This window comes from Chelonoidis abingdonii, chromosome 1 (assembly GCF_003597395.2).
Source record: "Chelonoidis abingdonii isolate Lonesome George chromosome 1, CheloAbing_2.0, whole genome shotgun sequence".
Taxonomy (NCBI): Eukaryota; Metazoa; Chordata; order Testudines; family Testudinidae; genus Chelonoidis; species Chelonoidis abingdonii.
In genome coordinates, this window is record NC_133769.1 from 64,819,405 (window position 1) to 64,836,923 (window position 17,519).

Genomic DNA, 17,519 nt, shown 5'->3' on the forward strand with positions numbered 1-17,519 from the left:
TTCATAGTAATTGTTGAGTTAAAAAGAAACATACGTCACCAAAGATAAAAGGTGGTCGTTTATCCAGACCACCGTAGCAGCTCTGGACAAATCTTCTAAATTCTTGTCACCAACTACTTTAATTAATAATCAGGAATTTATCCCAAGGACATATCAAAGTGACTGTCCCCTGTGGGTGAGAGCTGTGTTTATTTAATTCAGACAGCTATTCCTTGGTACTGATTTGAATCATACTAAATTATACCATGTAATAATGTAAGTGATATAAATATCCCATATTGTCAATATCCCATAAGTCAAACATTTTATTGTGAAATCTCGATATGAGGTGGCTCTATCTAGACCTTTAACCACATTTGAAAAGTTGAGCCAGGAGCAAGATGAAACAAGAGGTTTAATTTCTAAAACACATACAATTTGGATTGAAAAAGATGTTGATAAGAAAACAACCCAGATGAAAAGATGGGAGAAGGATTTGGACAAAGAAATTGATGCGGGTGAGTGAGTTTCTCTGTGGGAAAGGGAATATTCATCTTCAATATGTGTAGCTCAAAGATCATTTTTATAAATTATTACTGTATAGATGGGATTAGACTCCAGTTAAGATCCATAATGTTTTTGCTACTAGGGCAGAGCTCTTTTTGGAGGGATTGCAGGTAAAGGGAAACATATTTGCACTTAGGCTGGATGTCTCCAGGATTTAGATGGTTTGCAGAAGCAATTATTAAAAAGAGATTCATTTTATGACAAAATGCTGGCATCCTAGAGATCCCCTGATCTGCTTCCTTAAAGCTCAAGTAAAGGTTCGACCTTTTAAGCAGAACTACAAATTAATCACATTTTTGTTAGCAGCTAGAGAAAAATGTGACCCCTTCCTCCTACAGAATTGTTGTGTAATAAAATACGGACGGTTCTTGTAATGGAAAAGCTTTCACACCAAGAATGTACACAAGAGAAGTGCCAAAAAGATCGGTATTTAGACACCTGGCACTCTTTTTAGCATATTCAGAGGGGGGCTCCTCATCTAGCAAACCAAAATCTTTAGCCAGTTTCTTTGAATAATAATCTGATCCTGAATAAGTAATATACAGTTTAGTATGTTAACATTTTATTTTAATTTTTGCCTTAATAAAAAGTTAAAAAAAAAAACAACAAAAACCTTGGGGGTTTAATAATGAAGGCAGCAGGATGTCTCTTCATAATGGAGTGCTGCCTCATATTTCCTTTGGTAAGACAAAAACCATGAGGCAAACTCAAATCGCTGATGTGACAACAATATGAACGGGATCATTACTGGGAACAGCAATAGTTTTAGAGATGCACCTCACTTCCCAATACCCTCTTTCAAAGAGCTTCTCCTGACTGCAGAACCAGTACAGACAAGATCTTCAATTACCTTAAACACCTCACCTACTTGCTAGAGCACTTTTCCCCTGAAACATCAGCCATTCCCCGAGAAACTCCTGAGTCTTCCTTAACTAATACCACACCACAGAGCAGCCAGCAAGATACTCTTACAGGGCACTGAATCTAACATCTCTCCCAACAACCTTCCTATCACCCTCCAGTCTGTGGGATGGGAATCTGGGGCCACCTCTGAACCAGGAAGCTTATGCTATGGATGCCAGCTAGTGACCAAGATTATTTTAAATGACATTATACATTAAAACACTACATCCACAAAACAAAGGGAAAAAAAATTAAAAAATAACAGGTGCACAAATACTTTGCAAACAAAAGAACCAATCCCATCAAACCTGCAGATAAGCTGCAGCAGGTTTAAATCCTTCATAACTAGATTATATCTGACGATTGCATATTTCTGTACTCAAATAAGAATCCAAACAATGGGGAAGTGCTGTTTGGAAACCCAGTGAGCATACTAATGTCAACAAACTGAGACCTTTGTGTCCTTATATTCATCCTATTGCTACATCTAGCTAGGCTTGTTGGGATCAGAGTGAATAATCTTGCTGTTCATAATCATGCAATTGGTAACACAGTGGCACTTGGATGAAATCATCATTTAAAAAAAAATAAATAAAAGGAATTTTAGTTCTTATCACTCCGAATGTGTTACCTTTCCCTGAGATCACACCCACTTATGCCTCCCCTTATGTCAGAATTTCAACAGCTTCCTTTATCTCAGTATACTGTAAATCATGGTTAAACACACAACTGCTGTTTTATTCAGCAAAGTGGATAGATCTTTGCCTTCTTCACCCAGCCAATCCACATTTAAAATGCATTTCACAACCAAGCCATGAGCACAATGTGCACATGAACAGCAATTAAAGATTGTCTCATTTTAGCTTCTTTGCAACAATGCAAAACACTCTTATGAGCTGCGTGCATGTAAGGAAAACAAAAGTAAATTGAGCCACAAATGACTAAGTTTGTTATAAAACTATCTTTTAATACACTGCACTTTTCCCTCCCTGAAGATAGCAGAGACTGATTTATGTCAGACACAATATTCTTTCAAGCTGTCAAAATGATAAAATAAAAAGAGATACTGAGTGGAAAACACTGGACTGCCACAGGCTACACTGAGTGGTAAACAGCACAGAGTTCTTTATTCCTTTGGTTCAAGCAAAGCTCCCATGCCTACCTTCTTGCCTTCTCCATATATAAGTGGAAACTTCAAGTCGTCCTCCTCAATGCTTTTGTATGCCCTGTGGTGGGAGGGATAAACAACATTTTTTAAAAGCTTGCACTCAGTTAGTGACCCAGTGCCCTAACACAAGCAGCCGTGTATATTTTTATTATTTTTTCCTAGAGACTCCATCTCTGCAGCAAGCTACCAATTTGTTTTTTCTGTGTAGAGCTTTTCCTTACAGAACTGTGCTATCTGAACAAAAGAAAAGCTAATGCAAAGCACATGCAGTATTCAACACCACACTGTCCTTGTTTCTATTAGGCAGAAGAAAGTACAGGTAAACTGGAACAACATCCTATGTAGCGAAGCGGATAGGAGGGGAACTATATTGCTGGGCATCGCATCAGCCGCACAATTATACATTGCCATAAAGAGAAGTGATTGGATTCACATTAATAATCTAAACTGTGAGAAACAGCAGAGTTTGTAGATGGCTGAAGTGTGAAACAGTTCTCAGATCCAGTTCTCACCTTCAGGAGCTGTTTATATCAAAGCAAGCTTCATATTGTGGAGGGTGTGAGAAGATATTTAGAGCCCATTTGACCTTGGCAAGGACATTCAAGGTTGCCAGAAATTCTGTGCTTCACAACAGCTTTCAAATGGCTGAGAGATGAGAGAAGAATGAGTTCATCCTCTAAATGTGTTTACTGCATGTGTGCATACTCTACCTTTACATGTCTGATTTTTAGCACTGATGGGATTAAAAGGTTAGCAATCTTCCTGGTGAGAAATTAAGAAACATAGAAGGTTGTAACTATTATAGCTCTTGAGAATCCTTTTGTATTACTGAACATATTCTCAGATCAATGAAATGGGGCGCTTGCTGGGTTTAGGTATGTAGCCCGAAACATCAGACAACAGGATTCACCCTCCATCGCCTTCTCTATATGACAAACGCTTTTTTCCCTTTGCTATTTTCTCCCCTTCCCCACCCTCTGAATTACCTCAGACATCACCTGAGAGAACAAATCAGTATTCCGCACTGAACTGGAATGCATGAGTGTGAAAAAAAGAATGCACAGTAGCGTACCCTCTTGTCAGTCTCACCCAGAGCTTCAACACCTAATGTTCAGCTCTGGAGCTGGCCTGGTTGTTTGAACTCATGGGAATCAAATGCAATTCGGTTTAAACAACATTAAGGTTGTGACACAAACCAGCAGAAGCCAGGAAATTAAAGCTTAAGGCTGAAATCCTATACTGAAACCCGCCTGTAACAACCTTGCCTGCTACACTGAAATATTGCATACAGCTGGGATTAATACAGGGTGTTACATTACATAACTACCTGTGCTGCATTATCGTGGCACAGCACGGGCAGGTTATGATCAAGAGGCAGTGACACAGGCACGATATTTAAGCCTCAACTTTACCTTGCCTTGCGTTGTCAGCTGGTGTCAAAATTAGCTTTTCCAATTTTTGTTTCCATATTAAAAAGTTAGGTAAATGTATTTGAGTGAAAAAAAACAACAATTGCATGTTATTTACCCTGTGCATTGAAATGCAGCTCCTGGAGCAGATAAAGTCTATCATACAATGAACGCCACTTTTTTTGTGAAATCCATGTTCTATGTAGCTGCTACTGCCCAGATACTAGTTAAAGAAGGCATTCGTGCTACAGACTGAAAAATACAACTACAAACTGGGGAAATACTAGCTCTGCTGTAGGAAGCACAACTGAGTCTTTTCTACGCTCTAAGCTATTGAGCTAGTACAGCCAAAGGATGATTTCTTGGGTTGATGTTCTTCCACTTTCTTGGGGAGAAATAACTGTCCATTACAAAAATTATGTGATACTCACACTCTAAATAAACCGAAAAAAAGATTTCTCTATTAGACATACCAAGTAAACTTAGTGCACTGGTTCAATTCAAAAGCAAAGCTGGTTTCTTGATGGAAGGAACAAAGTCAGTTGTACAGCAGAAAGAACCAAGAAGAGATACTAGCAGAATCTGTGGAAGAACAGGAGTCCTGAGTCTACATGATTGGACAGCCCGGGGGAGGGTGTCTTTCTACAGGAGTGAATGAACGCGGGATGCTCTAGCACTAGAGGAACAGGGTTCATCCACGGGGAACATCTCAATGAGGAGAGCACATGGGGCTATTGAGCTGCAGTGCACAGCAGCAATGTACTGTTGTGAAAGCATCTGAGTGATGTCTTCTTGGGATTCTCTATGGGGGATGGAAGCAGATCAGATCCAGAGTCTGAAAGGAAAAAAGAGTCATAGATCACCTGATGTGCAACCTTAGGGTGGGCATGAGATCCGTCTCTAAACCCTGCATATGGAGCCGTATGTAGGTGTGCTGCACAGGAGCAGCCCAGGGAAGGACTTATAACACCTATCACCACTGTACAAAGTGGGCTCAGTTCTCCCATTGCGCCAGAGCACAGTTGACAGGGAAATATTGGCAGTGTCCTGACGCCCCGTTAAAAAGCTACAGGGTGAGCACCTTTAACTTAAGTAACTGGTGCAAGGTCTTAAGAGTTACAAATTCGTCGCTTGCTCTCTATTGTGTTTCCAGTAGAAAGTAAATAATTGTAGCCCTGAAAAGGATGCAGATTACTTCCTCCCCTTCCCCCCAACTTGGCTGATAATTTGAGGGGAACGGTTGCGACAACTCCACTCACTCCCCACTTGCTCTGGGGCACATTTCCCCACCCCTAATTAAACCCAAAATGTGGGGAGGAGCCCAAAGCAAGCCCCATAGATGACTGGGGAGGTTTCATTTCCCAGCATGGCTGTATTATGGCCAGTCAGAATCTGATCCTAAATAACCAGGATGTTATGTGATTCCATATACCGGATGGCTCCAAATGGCTCTCACATCATAATCTAGTAATGCCAACAAGCCATGAAAGATTTCTAAACTAATATTTTCAGCTTGTTATATATATATTTCAAATAGCAAACACCACTAAGCCATGGCACTAACTCCCTGACAATTTCCGTTTTTTATTACAAACTGAGCCTGATCTTGAGCCACAAGACTACAGAAAAGTTAAATTCTTAAGCCTCTGGCTCTCCCAATGTACCCTATGCTGTAAGTTATTTGGAGCAAGGACCAAATCTGTCCTTATGCCTTCATGGACAGTGCCAGACACACGGTTGGTGCTAAAATAAGATAACATTAATAACTGTTGTTATTAATTCATCATTGATTTTGTTATACATTCATCACCACAATAACTGAGAATCTTCCAGTTGAGCAATAAGCAATGTTGTTTGGTCTCTCTTCCTCTCCCCAGAGGGAGAAGCATGTGTAATGAAGTTCAGACCTGCAGGGGAATGATAAAGGACAGCTTTTCAGCCAGTAGTTTAGTGATTCCACTGGGGAGGAGGAAGGAAACTGTGAAGTTTCCTTTGATTTATACTGTGTGAAACCTACTGTTGATTTTACACAGGCTACAACCTTCTGGGCTATTTCACTTGACTTTAAGAAATAAAGTTGCATTTACGCTTGCCAGTGTTGTTTATAGAGAGAATACTGTGTATATAAAGATACTATATGGCCATTGGTATGTCATAAAACAGACACATGCGGAGGTAATGGAGCCTTCCATTTTGTAAAAAATGCCAGCGCAAGCCCTCTTGAAACATCCACGTAATTCAACCGAAGTTCCCTTTGATAACAAAACAAATGCAGTTCGGTTGCGACTTGTAATGAAATGCTAAACTGTATTATACTGTCCAGCCACTAGGTGGCTTTTTATTTAAATAAACCTCTTCCTTCCCTGGCAGAGCATCAAAGGATCTTATGATGAACACATTTGGTGTATATAAGCAAGTTGTTTAGCCAGTTCGTATCTGGTACAGAAGCACATGACATGGTGTCAGGAGTAAATTAAGAACAGAAACAGAAGGAACAAAGCAACACTGGTTTCAGAAAGAAGGAAAACAGCAATGAACACAGGTGCTGACTTTTATTTTTCTGGGTGGGTTCTCCATGCCCACTATGCCCCAAAGCCCCGTACCCACTCTGCCCCTTCCCCCAAAGCCCCACCCTTGCCCTACCTCTTCCTGCTCATCTCCCTCCCCCAGTGCCCTGTCCTCACTATACCTCTTCCTGCCACCTCCCAGCTGCTGCCAAACAGCTGATTGGTGGGGGAAAGGGGGAACCAAACAGCTGATTGGCAGGGGGCTAGTGGGTACTGAACACCCACTTTTTTCCCCTGTGGGTGTTTCAGCCCCGAAGCACCCATGCTGTCGGCACCTATGGCAATGAAGGTTGCGGGATCTCAACATGCCACTCTTTGATGCCCTAGAGAACTTCAGCTTCTTTAATTTATGCCATGGGGATCCAGGCAGAGCATCTCTTTAAATCCTTTGATTTTACTGAAGATAGTCACGAAGGTGTCTGTGCTAAAGTGTTCAGGCTATGTTGATACATACTTTATACCACAGAGAAATGTGGTTTATGAAAGAGCATGTTTTCACCAGAGAATTGAAGAACGAGGGGGAAATGTTGAATGTTTTATAAGAGCTCTGCAAACATTGGCTGAAAACTGTGATTTTCGGAATGAAAAACAAAAAAATATCAAAGACAGACTGGCTATTGGATTAGCAGATGAAAATCCTTCCCAGAAGCTACAATTGAAGATAAATTTAACCCTAGTCACAACTATTCAAATAGCAAAACACTCTGAACTAATGAAACAGCAAAACCTAGAGAAATCTGACAAACTTAAAAAACCTGAAACTAGCTTAGAAATTTTAAAAATACATTTATGCATTAAAAGTCATCATCATTAAACTCCTGAGGCAAGGAGAGAGAACTTCCCTACATGCACAAGGTGTGGAAAAAAAAGTCATATTCCAAGAGATGATGCATGTCCAGCCAGAGCACAGAGTATAATAAATGCATGAAATATGGATATTTTGCAGCAGTTTGCCTCACCAACGCAGTCAGGGAATTGACTCGTATTACAGACAATCAGAGCCATTGTTTCTGGGATCTATCATTTAAATTGAATATTCATGGTAAGACTATTGACTTTAAAATTGACTCAGGAGCTGATGTTACAGTTATCTCAGAAGGAATTTACAATCACCGTCAGTCCCTTCCACAGCTGAAGTCATCTGACACAGCTCTGACTAGCCCTGGAGGTATTCTGAACCGCATGGGCTTGTTCACCACAGAAACAAAAGCAATGCTTTAAGAATGCATCAGAGGGGTAGCCGTGTTAGTCTGGATCTGTAAAAGCAACAACGAGTTCTGTGGCACCTTATAGACTAACAAACGTATTGGAGCATGAGCTTTCGTGGATGAATACATGCGTCATGACATGCATCCGATGAAGTGGGTATTCATCCACGAAAGCCCATGCTCCAATACATTTGTTAGTATATAAGATATCACAGAATTCGATGCCACTTTTAGAATGCATGTGATCAAAGGATCAAAGACCAGCAACCTTCTCTGCCACAGCATGCCAGTCACAATGGGCCTATGGAGAAAGGTGGAAGAACTTGACAGAGGATTTGATGATATCAGACTTTTGAAAGGAGATCCAGTACAAATCAACTCAAGAGACAATGCTGAACCATATATTGTAGAAATACCTCTACCAGAGGGACTTTGGAAGAGGCTAGTTGCAGATTTATGCAAAGTCAGAGGACATCCTTACCTGGTCATAGTGGACTATTTTTCGGTATATAGAAAAAATTTACTTAAAAGACATAGCATGTTATTGAGAAATTGAAGTGTGCTTTTGCTCCTATTAGTGTTCCAGAACAATTAGTGATGGACAATGGACCATAATTCACTGCAGCAGAATTTAAGTAATTCCAAATGAAATATGACTTTGATCATATTGTTAGCAGCTCACATTAGCGACAAGCGAATGGAATGGCTGAGAGAGCTGTATAGGCACCCAAGAAAGTCTTACAGCAGAAAGATCCATTACTTGCTCTTCTGAGTTACAGATCAACACATAGCAGTTATACGATACAGTCCAGCACAATTCCTGATGGGAAGACAACTCAGAACTATTGTTCCAACTTTGGAAAAAAACCTGTTTCCAAAATGGCCACACATGAAGAGAGTAGCCAAATTGGATTAAAAGGCTCAAAGAGCTTATGTACACTTTCACAACAGATGTTACTCGGAGAACTGCTAAGTCTAGAGCCTGGTGACTGCGTTAATGTCAAATTGGATGGAGAAAAGGATGGAAAACTTGAACTGTTGTAAAGAAAAAGAATTCAGCATCCAGATCATATGTGATTGAGACTGACAGTGGTGAGTACAGCAGAAACTGTTGACATCTACAGTTTGTTCCTCAGAAAGAACAACAAACAGAACAAACTCTACAGATGGCAGACTCAGAACAAGATAATGATGACTCAAACTTTCAAAAGGGACCACAGCCAGTTGCTGCAACTAATGGATAGCCAAATGACCAAGTTATTACACATCTGGCTCACATAAATTAGAAAGAAAGTATGATTCAGAGACACTTGACAGACTAATATGAGCTCAACCTCAAAGACAGCATGATAGTGTAAATATTGTAAATGACAGGAATGTAGAACTTGCAAGGGGAAATGGAATGGAATGCTGAACGGTATTGTACTTTTCAGGTGGCACAAGATTTACCTTATCCAAATGAACCTCAGCCATACCTAGCAGAGCATTAAAAGATCTCATGATGAACACATCTGATGTGTACAAGCAAGCTCTGTAGCCAGTTTTGTACCAGATATGAAGTGAATGACACAGCCCTTCAGTTTTCCCCTTATTTTCCTGACCAATGTCTCAGAAAAAAACAATGGCCACAAGAGCATGACAAAAGTAGTGGTAAAAGCAAGGTTGTGATATTGCTTACTGCTCTGAGCCTCCTTAAATCCTGTCAATGCCTCCATCACATAAAACTGGGTTTAAAAAAGTAAAAACTAAAGAGAGAGGATAGCATGTACTCGGACGGATCTAGCTGTACTTTTTACTTGGTTTTCGTCTTTTTATTTTTAAAAAGTAATTGTGAAAGACTGTTGCAGTCCAGAAATACTCAGTAAAGGCCTAGCATACACACCACCCACAAAGTTATATTTGGATTCAGTACCAACATTTTGGAAAACAGGGCCAAATTGCATTAGGAGCCAAAAGAAGTGCCAAAACTAGAAGCAACCAGGATCTAGATCAGAGGTGGGCAAAGTATGGCTCACAGGCCACATGGGACCATCCTGCCTGGCCCTGAGCTCCTGGCCTGGGAGGCTAGCCCCTGACCTCTTCCTGCAGCCTCAGCTCACCCCTGCAAGAGGGGAAGGGAAGAGCAGGGAGGGAGGCTAACTCGCAGTCTCAGGGGAGCAGGTGGGCAGTGTGGGTGGCAGGAGCACCGCAAGCATAGGCAGGAGGAGCGTCAGGTGGCCGCATAGCCAGCTGCACAGAAGCAGCGCTTTAAAGGGAAAAGTGCTGCTTCTCTCTGGCTGCGCGGCTACCCCTGCTCCTCCTAAGTCCTGCGCCCATGTTCGCAAAGCCAGATTCCAAAAGGGGCTGGGGAGGAGTTCCAGGGGGCTGTTAGTGGCAGGGGGTCCTGGGAAGGGGTGGTCAGGGGACAGGTGGAGGGGGCTGGATATGGCATGGGAGTCCTGGGGGGCCTGTCGGATAGGAGCCCTGGTGGGGATGTGGATGGGGTCAGTTGGGGAACTGTCAGCAGGCGGGTTGGATAGGAGGTGAGGTCCCGGGCGGTTAGGGGACAAGGAGCAAGGGGGATTGGATGGGTTAGGGGACAAGGAGCAGGGGGAATTGGATGGGTTGGGGGTTCTGCGGGGGGGGCAGTCAGGGGGCGGGAAGTGAGAGGGGCGCTTAGAGGACAAGGAGCAGGGGGAATTGGATGGGTCAGGGATTCTTAGGGGCAGGAAGTGGGAGGAGCCAGACTGTTTGGGGAGGCACACCCTTCCCTACCTGGCCAGCCATACCATTTTACAACTCCGATGTGGCCCTCGGCCAAAAAGTTGCCCACCCCTGATCTAGATGATGTTACTCATACGCTAAGTGGAATCTGGTCTAAGCACACTGCAGAAAATTAGGGAGGACACTGCTAAATGTTCTGCTCAGGACAACTCTTGGAACAAACTTCCCATGCATTGGTATGACAGCAGCTACCACAAAGGGTTCTTTAAACAGTTAAAATCCTCTAAAAGGTTATGAATGTCACATTTCTCTTTTAGGCACAAAGACCCAGATTTTGAAAAACCGGAACCTAAACTTAGGAACCTGTTGGTTTCAAATTCCTGCGCACCCAGTGAATCCTATGACACCATTGGGAACCTTTTGGTGCTGAATTTTGAAAAAACAAGACCACTTAGTGCCTAAATATGGATTAAATCATAGGCGCTGATTCTGTGGGTGTTCCAGGGCTGGAGCATCCATGGGGAATTGGTAGGTGCTAAGCACCCACCAGCAGCTCCCCGGCCACCCTCCCACCCAGATCAACTCCGCCCCCGCCTCGCCTCTGCCTCCTCCCCTGGGCGCACCACATGCCCACTTTCCCCCCTTGGCTCCTAGCGCTTGCATGGCAAGCGCGAGGGGTGGGGAGGGGGAACACAGCAGGGCCTGGATTTGGGGAAGGGGTCCAAAGGGGCAGGGAGGGGGCAGAGTTGGGGCAAGGACTTTGGGGGAAGGGGTTGAAATGAGGGTGGGGCAGGGGTGGGGAAAGGGTGGAGTCGGGGGTGGAGGCGTGAGCACCCACCGGTGCCAGGGAAAGTTGGTGCCTATGGATTAAATTGCCAGACTTTTGTCTCATCTGTTTTCTACATACACAATTTTTAAATTGGCTTGACAGAACATGAAAAAAATGTTAAATATATTTAAACAATCAAGTTTGTTTAAATATATTCATTTAATAAGAAATTTGAGTGAATTTATTGCTCATGAAAAGTGTTGTATTGACATCCTTGGGCATGAACAGATTGGCACTGATAACGCAAACTATCCCTTGCAGTTCTGCTAACAGGCCTCAGCCTTACTCTGGGAAGGATCAGCTCTACAGATGAGAGGGTAGTTCAGATTTCACGTCTATTCTATGCTTTCCTTTCTACTGAGACTGACTACAAAGTTGCCAGAGTCCATTGCAAGTTCCTCCAGTGGTGCAAGTGGAATCCATTTCTTACCAGTATGGAGGTGGGGGATGGAGCAGCTAATGGGGGTGGGGGAAGGAGCACCATCCTTCCCCCAGCCCAGGGCCCCCATGCTCTTTCCATCCCCTCCCTATGACTCACTTTCCTTACCTGGGGCAGGGACCTCTGTCCTCCTCCTGCTGTGCATGCTGGAGACTTCAGAACCGTAGCGGAGAAAGGAGCAGAACACCATCAGCTCCTCCTGCGTAGCTCTACTGCCCCCAGCCTCGCTCCCCCAGCTCTGTCCTCTGGTGGGGCTGCTGTACAGACCCCAGAGAGAGACAAATCTGGGAATTACAGCGGGGAAAGGAGCAGAACGTGGGGCCACCAGGTGCTGCTGTACCGCCCCCAGCCCTGACCTCTGGCAGGGCTGCTGTACATACGGAGGAGACCCTGCGTGGAAGGGCTGGGGGCGGTACAGCTGCACCAGAGGAGCTGCCGACGTGGGGCCTCCTGGCAGCCCCACGTTCTGCTCCTCCTGTGTCTTTTTGGCATGCCATACCAGCTATAAATATCTTGCTGGTACAGTATAGCAGACTGTACTGCCCTACTTGCACTGCTGAGTCCCCCCCAATGAGACATCCAGTACAAACCTGAACAAACAACCCAACGGAAACAGTTAATGGTACATGGCGTGGTTTCAAGGGTATATAGCTTGACACACAACTTCACAAGCCACTTATATTAAGCAAAAGGAAAGGACAGCAGTTTCAGACATGTTCTGTTTGCAGTGATAACAAGGCTAGGGACATCCCTTCAGGACGGGTTTGAGAGACAAAGCCAGACAGGTTTGAGAACACAAGCTGTTCTCAATACCCCCATGCTACTTCTCTAACCAACATTCTCAGCTCATACAGATACAAAGTGGGGTTTTAATCCTTGAGCAACACATAGACGAAACTGACTAGAAATGATCCCTTATTTACCTGTCTCTGGATAGAAGGGGAACAAAGGTTGGAACCAGTTCTTTGAATAAAGGGTGTTCAAACCATTAATCTACAGGAACTTCTCGGCTCTCTGTGAGCTAAGATCAAGCATAGTATCTGTTCTTATCAGTTTAATTTCTTCTGATGGACGTCTGCAAACCACTGTCCTGAAGATGGAATCTCCTGCAGCTATTTTTGAAAAAATTGATGCTGCTCTACAGATCTATGCTTCTGCTGAAGCTAATTTGCATATAAATACTGCTGATCTGCATATGCACTGCACTGCTGAAACCTTGAAAGAAATTTCTCTCTTCTTTTTCAGCTACATCCTCATCAACCACAGCTGTTCCTGTGTGCTCCTCACCCCAGAAAACCCAACAGAAGCCTGGCCCAAAGACCTGGACCACCAGCAAGGATGAAAACATTAGAAGCTGGCAGAAAAAAACCACAGCAGGCACCTCTACAGGAAGATTGAACAGCAGAAGGACAGCTCTTTGGGACCTCACATCCAGGAGCAAGAACATCTCGACAGCGCCTCAGGAGAAGGTCCCCAGAAGATCCCCACCTGCTTCCCAGGTCCAAGATGCTGAACACCGCCCTGCTGCTACTGAGACGGATGACATTGGAGGAGCCCCCCCGAGGAACCAGGACCAGGATGTTGATGGACACCTTGCCGAGAAGGATGCCACCGGCAGAGCCCCCCCAAGGATACAGGACCAGGATACTGATGGGCACCCCGCCGAGAAGGACGCCGCTGGAGGAGCGCCCCCAACGACTGAGGACCAGGATGCTGATGGCCGCCTTGCCAGGAAGGACACCGCCAGAGGAGCCCCCTCACCGACTGAGGACCAGGATGCTGATCATCGCCCCACTGGGAAGGATGCCCCTGGAGGAGCCCCCTAGACGACCAAGGACTGGGATGCTGATCGCCGCCCCGCCAGGAGAGACGCTGCCAGAGGAGCCCCTGCAACAACCGAGGACCGGGACGCTGATCACCGCCCCGCCGGAGGAGCCCCCCTGATGACCGAGGATCGGGATGCTGATCACCGCCCTGCTGAGAAGGACACTGCCAGAGGAGCCTCCCCAACGACTGAGGACTGGGATGCTGATCACCGCCCTGCTGAGAAGGACACTGCCAGAGGAGCCTCCCCAACGACTGAGGACTGGGATGCTGATCACCGCCCTGCTGAGAAGGACACCGCCAGAGGAGCCACCCAGAGGACCGAGGACCAAGAGGCTGATCACCACCCCTCCAGGAAGGATGCCGCTGGAGGAGCCCCCTAGATGACCCACGACCGGGATGTCAAGCGCTGCTCCGCTGTTCCAGAGAGGGATGCTCCAGAAGGAACAACCTCCTTAACCCGAGACTCTGAAACCTCTTACCACCCGCCTGTCTGGAGAAGGGCCGCTCGAAGGGGAATGGACTCCAGAGTCCTGGATCTCAATGCCACAGGCTGTCCGTCTGGGCAAAGAGACATCATAGCCAGTAAGTCCAGCATACTCCCAAGAGCAACTTCATCTCCTCAAGCTTCTCCACCAGACCCAGAGGAATCCCCTGGTGAGTCTGCAAGCACAACAGGGGCCCACCCCACAGAAGGTGAGGTAGGGGATGACGACCACATCTACCTCCAGTACCCACTCCCTACAGGCCTCTTCCTCTGCCCCTTCTGCCTTTCCGTCCATGGAGTCCAGACCCTCGGGGCCCTCAGCAAGCATGTTCGCAAGACCTACGACAAATGGATTGCTTTCCGGTGTAGCCGCTGCAATGCCCCCTTCGAGACCCAAAAGAAATGCCAGTCCCATCACGCCACATGCAAGGGACCCCTCATGATCACGAAGGTGAACCCTGCTGACGTCCTGCGGGCTCCAACTCCGAACCCCACCGATGGTCCAGATTCAGCACCCCAACCAGCATCCCCACCGCCACGGCAGGTAAGGGGGGACCAACCACTAATCGAGGAAAGCGCAACCCCCACCTCGAGGACTGATGATGCCACCAAAAGGACCAGCCCCATCTCCAGAATCCCCACGCTGGATCCTGCTGTGAAGGGGATCACTGCCACCTCCCAGGTCAACAACCTCACCAGACGCCTCAGCGACCTCATATAAAACATCCGGTGTGACATGGCCACAAGACGGTGCAGTGCTCCCCCACAGGCAACCTCATGTTGCCCTGCCATAGGAGCAACTAACACCGCACCCCAGGCCACACGGCAAGACCCAGCCAATGGAGGAGTCTCCCGCAGCCCCCGGTTCCCACGGCCGGACCCCGCCCCAAGGAGACCCAACACCTCCTCCAAGGTTACCCAACGAGCCTCCAACTGCCAAAAAACCCATGCTCCACTGAGGACCCCTCACCCAGATACTACCTGCAGACAGCCGGATACCACCTGCAGAAGATCTTGAACCACCCCCAGCGCTTCCAAACAGAGCCATGCCCCCACAAAGCCCAGCACCGGTGCTTCCAGAACTCCACTTCCTCCCGGAAGATCCAGTGCTGGCTCGGAGACACCAAGAGCGGCCCCACCACCACATCAGGACCCCCGCCTCAGGACCCACCTGAACACTGCTCCCTAGGTTGAGGAGCAAGAAGACCAGCACCTGAACCTGTGGAGACATCGCAGCAGGAGGAATGACGGCACAAGCAAGCGTCACCACTCCATGGCAATCCGCCTGGGTGGGAGAACTGGCTAAGGCCGAGGACTTCGAGACCTTCAACACCCTGACGGACAGACTGACTGCAGAACTCTCTGTGGAAATTGCTGCCAGAAGGGGGAAACCCTGGGAGACCTCAGAGGCCACACGCAGATTCCCCGCGCCGGGCCGTAACAACACCGCCAGTGAAGGCAGGAGAGGGCATGTCAGCTGCCGCTATGATCCGGCGGCTGCATCCCATATACAGAAACTATACAGGATGAACCAGCCAAAAGCCATGAGGGAGATCCTCGACAGGACCTCCTCATACTGTGCCATCCAGGCCGAGAGAGACTCCACTCCTACTTCAAGGACGTGTTCGACAACAAGGCCCAAACTGACTTGCGACGCCTGGAGTGCCTTCTCCCGCTGCCCCAGATCGATCTCATGGAAGATCTGGAGCAAGATTTTTCCCCCTAGGAGGTGCAGGCGAGGCTGACGAGGACCAAAAACACTACCCCTGGAAAAGATGGCATCCGCTACCACCTGCTGAGGAAGTGAGACTCCGGCTGCTTGGTGCTTGCTGCCATCTTCACCAAATGCAAGCATTTCCATCGCGTTCCTCACTCCTGGAAAAAGTCCACGACCGTCCTCATTCACAGAAAAGGGGACCGAGATGACCCTGGCAACTGGAGGCCCATCTCCCTCTGCTCCACCATCTACAAGCTGTACGCCAGCTGCCTCGCGGCAAGGATCACAGAGTGGTCAGTTTGCGGGGGTGCCGTCAGCTCAGTCCAGAAGGGCTTCATGTCCTCAGAGGGATGCTACGAGCATAACTTCCTCCTTCAGACGGCCATCCAGGAGGCCAGGAGGTCTAAGAGGCAGTGTGTCATAGTGTGGCTCGACCTGACCAACGCCTTTGGGTCCATACCCCACCACCACATCTTTGCCACCCTGGGAGAGTTCAGGATGCCGGCTACCTTCATCCAGATCCTCTGGGACCTCTACAAGGACTGCACCACCACCATCCGTGCCACGGACGGAGAGACGGACGCCATCCCCATCTGCCATGGCGTGAAAAAAGGGTGCCTCCTCAGTCTCATCATTTTCAACCTGGCCATGGAACCGCTCATCCGAGCCATCTCCAACGGCCCGACCGGCTTTGACCTGCATGGCAAGAAAATCAGCATTCTGGCCTACGCGGACAATCTGGCCCTGGTCGCCGACAGCTCGGAAAGCCTCCAGCAAATGCTCGACATCACCAGCCAAGCTGCCGAGTGGATGGGCCTGCGTTTCAACCCTAAAAAGTGTGCCTCCCTCCACATCGATGGTGGCACCGGGGTGCTGGTCCGGCCTTCGCAGTTCCTTACACAGGGCGAGTCCATGACCTCCCTTGAAGAAAGAGATATACCAATACCTCGGCACACCCACAGGAGTCTGTGTCCGGAAGACCCCTGAAGACACCCATCGCAGCGATCCTGCGAGACGTGGCCCAAATCGACTCCTCACTGCTCGCCCCCTGGCAAAAGATCAACGCCCTCAACACCTTCTTGATCCCCCGCATGTCCTTTGTCCTCAGGGGATCGGCCGTGGCCAAGCTGCCCTTGAACAAGGCCAACAGCACCATCAGACAGCTGGTGAAGAAATGGCTCCATCTTCCCCAGTGGGCGAGCACGGACATCACCTACTTTTCCCACAGACACGGCGGTGCCAATGTACCTTGGATGGGTGACCAGTGCGACGTGACGGTGATGACCCACGCTTTCTGCTTCCTGACGTGCCTGGACACAACAGTGAGGAGCATTGCACAGGAGTCTGTACGGGGTGTGGTCAGGAAACGCACTGCCAGGGCCCCCTCCGAGTGGGACGTTGCCACTTACCTCAGCGGCTCCCTGGAGGCTGAGTTCGGAAGAGAGGGGTGAGACCTATCCTCTCTCTGGATCCACACTTGCAACACCTCAAGATGCCTAGGTAAGAGGATTGGCTGCTGCTGGAAGTGGTGCGAGGAATGCCGGGAGCTGGGAATACTGGTGCCACACATAAAGACCCCGGACCACACCATCATCACACCGACTGCCAGAGCCATGCTAAAAAGGTCCCTGAAAGATGCCATCTACTTTCACTACGTCGAGAACCTCAAGCGGAAGCCGGACCAGGGCAAGGTGTTCGAGGCGTCCAGCAAGTGGGACG

The 17,519-nt window shown here is 47.3% G+C and overlaps 1 protein-coding gene and 1 pseudogene across 1 annotated transcript in view; one reads left to right on the plus strand and one right to left on the minus strand.

The window, feature by feature from the left end:
• Positions 1-17,519, minus strand: part of PPM1H (protein phosphatase, Mg2+/Mn2+ dependent 1H) — a 216,135-nt gene that overhangs the window by 25,597 nt on the left and 173,019 nt on the right. The window contains exon 7 of the mRNA XM_032780556.2: positions 2,612-2,675. Within this exon, the coding sequence (XP_032636447.1) occupies positions 2,612-2,675 (64 nt within the window). The remainder of the gene's footprint in view (positions 1-2,611; positions 2,676-17,519) is intronic.
• Positions 12,771-12,999, plus strand: LOC116824922 (U2 spliceosomal RNA; annotated as a pseudogene).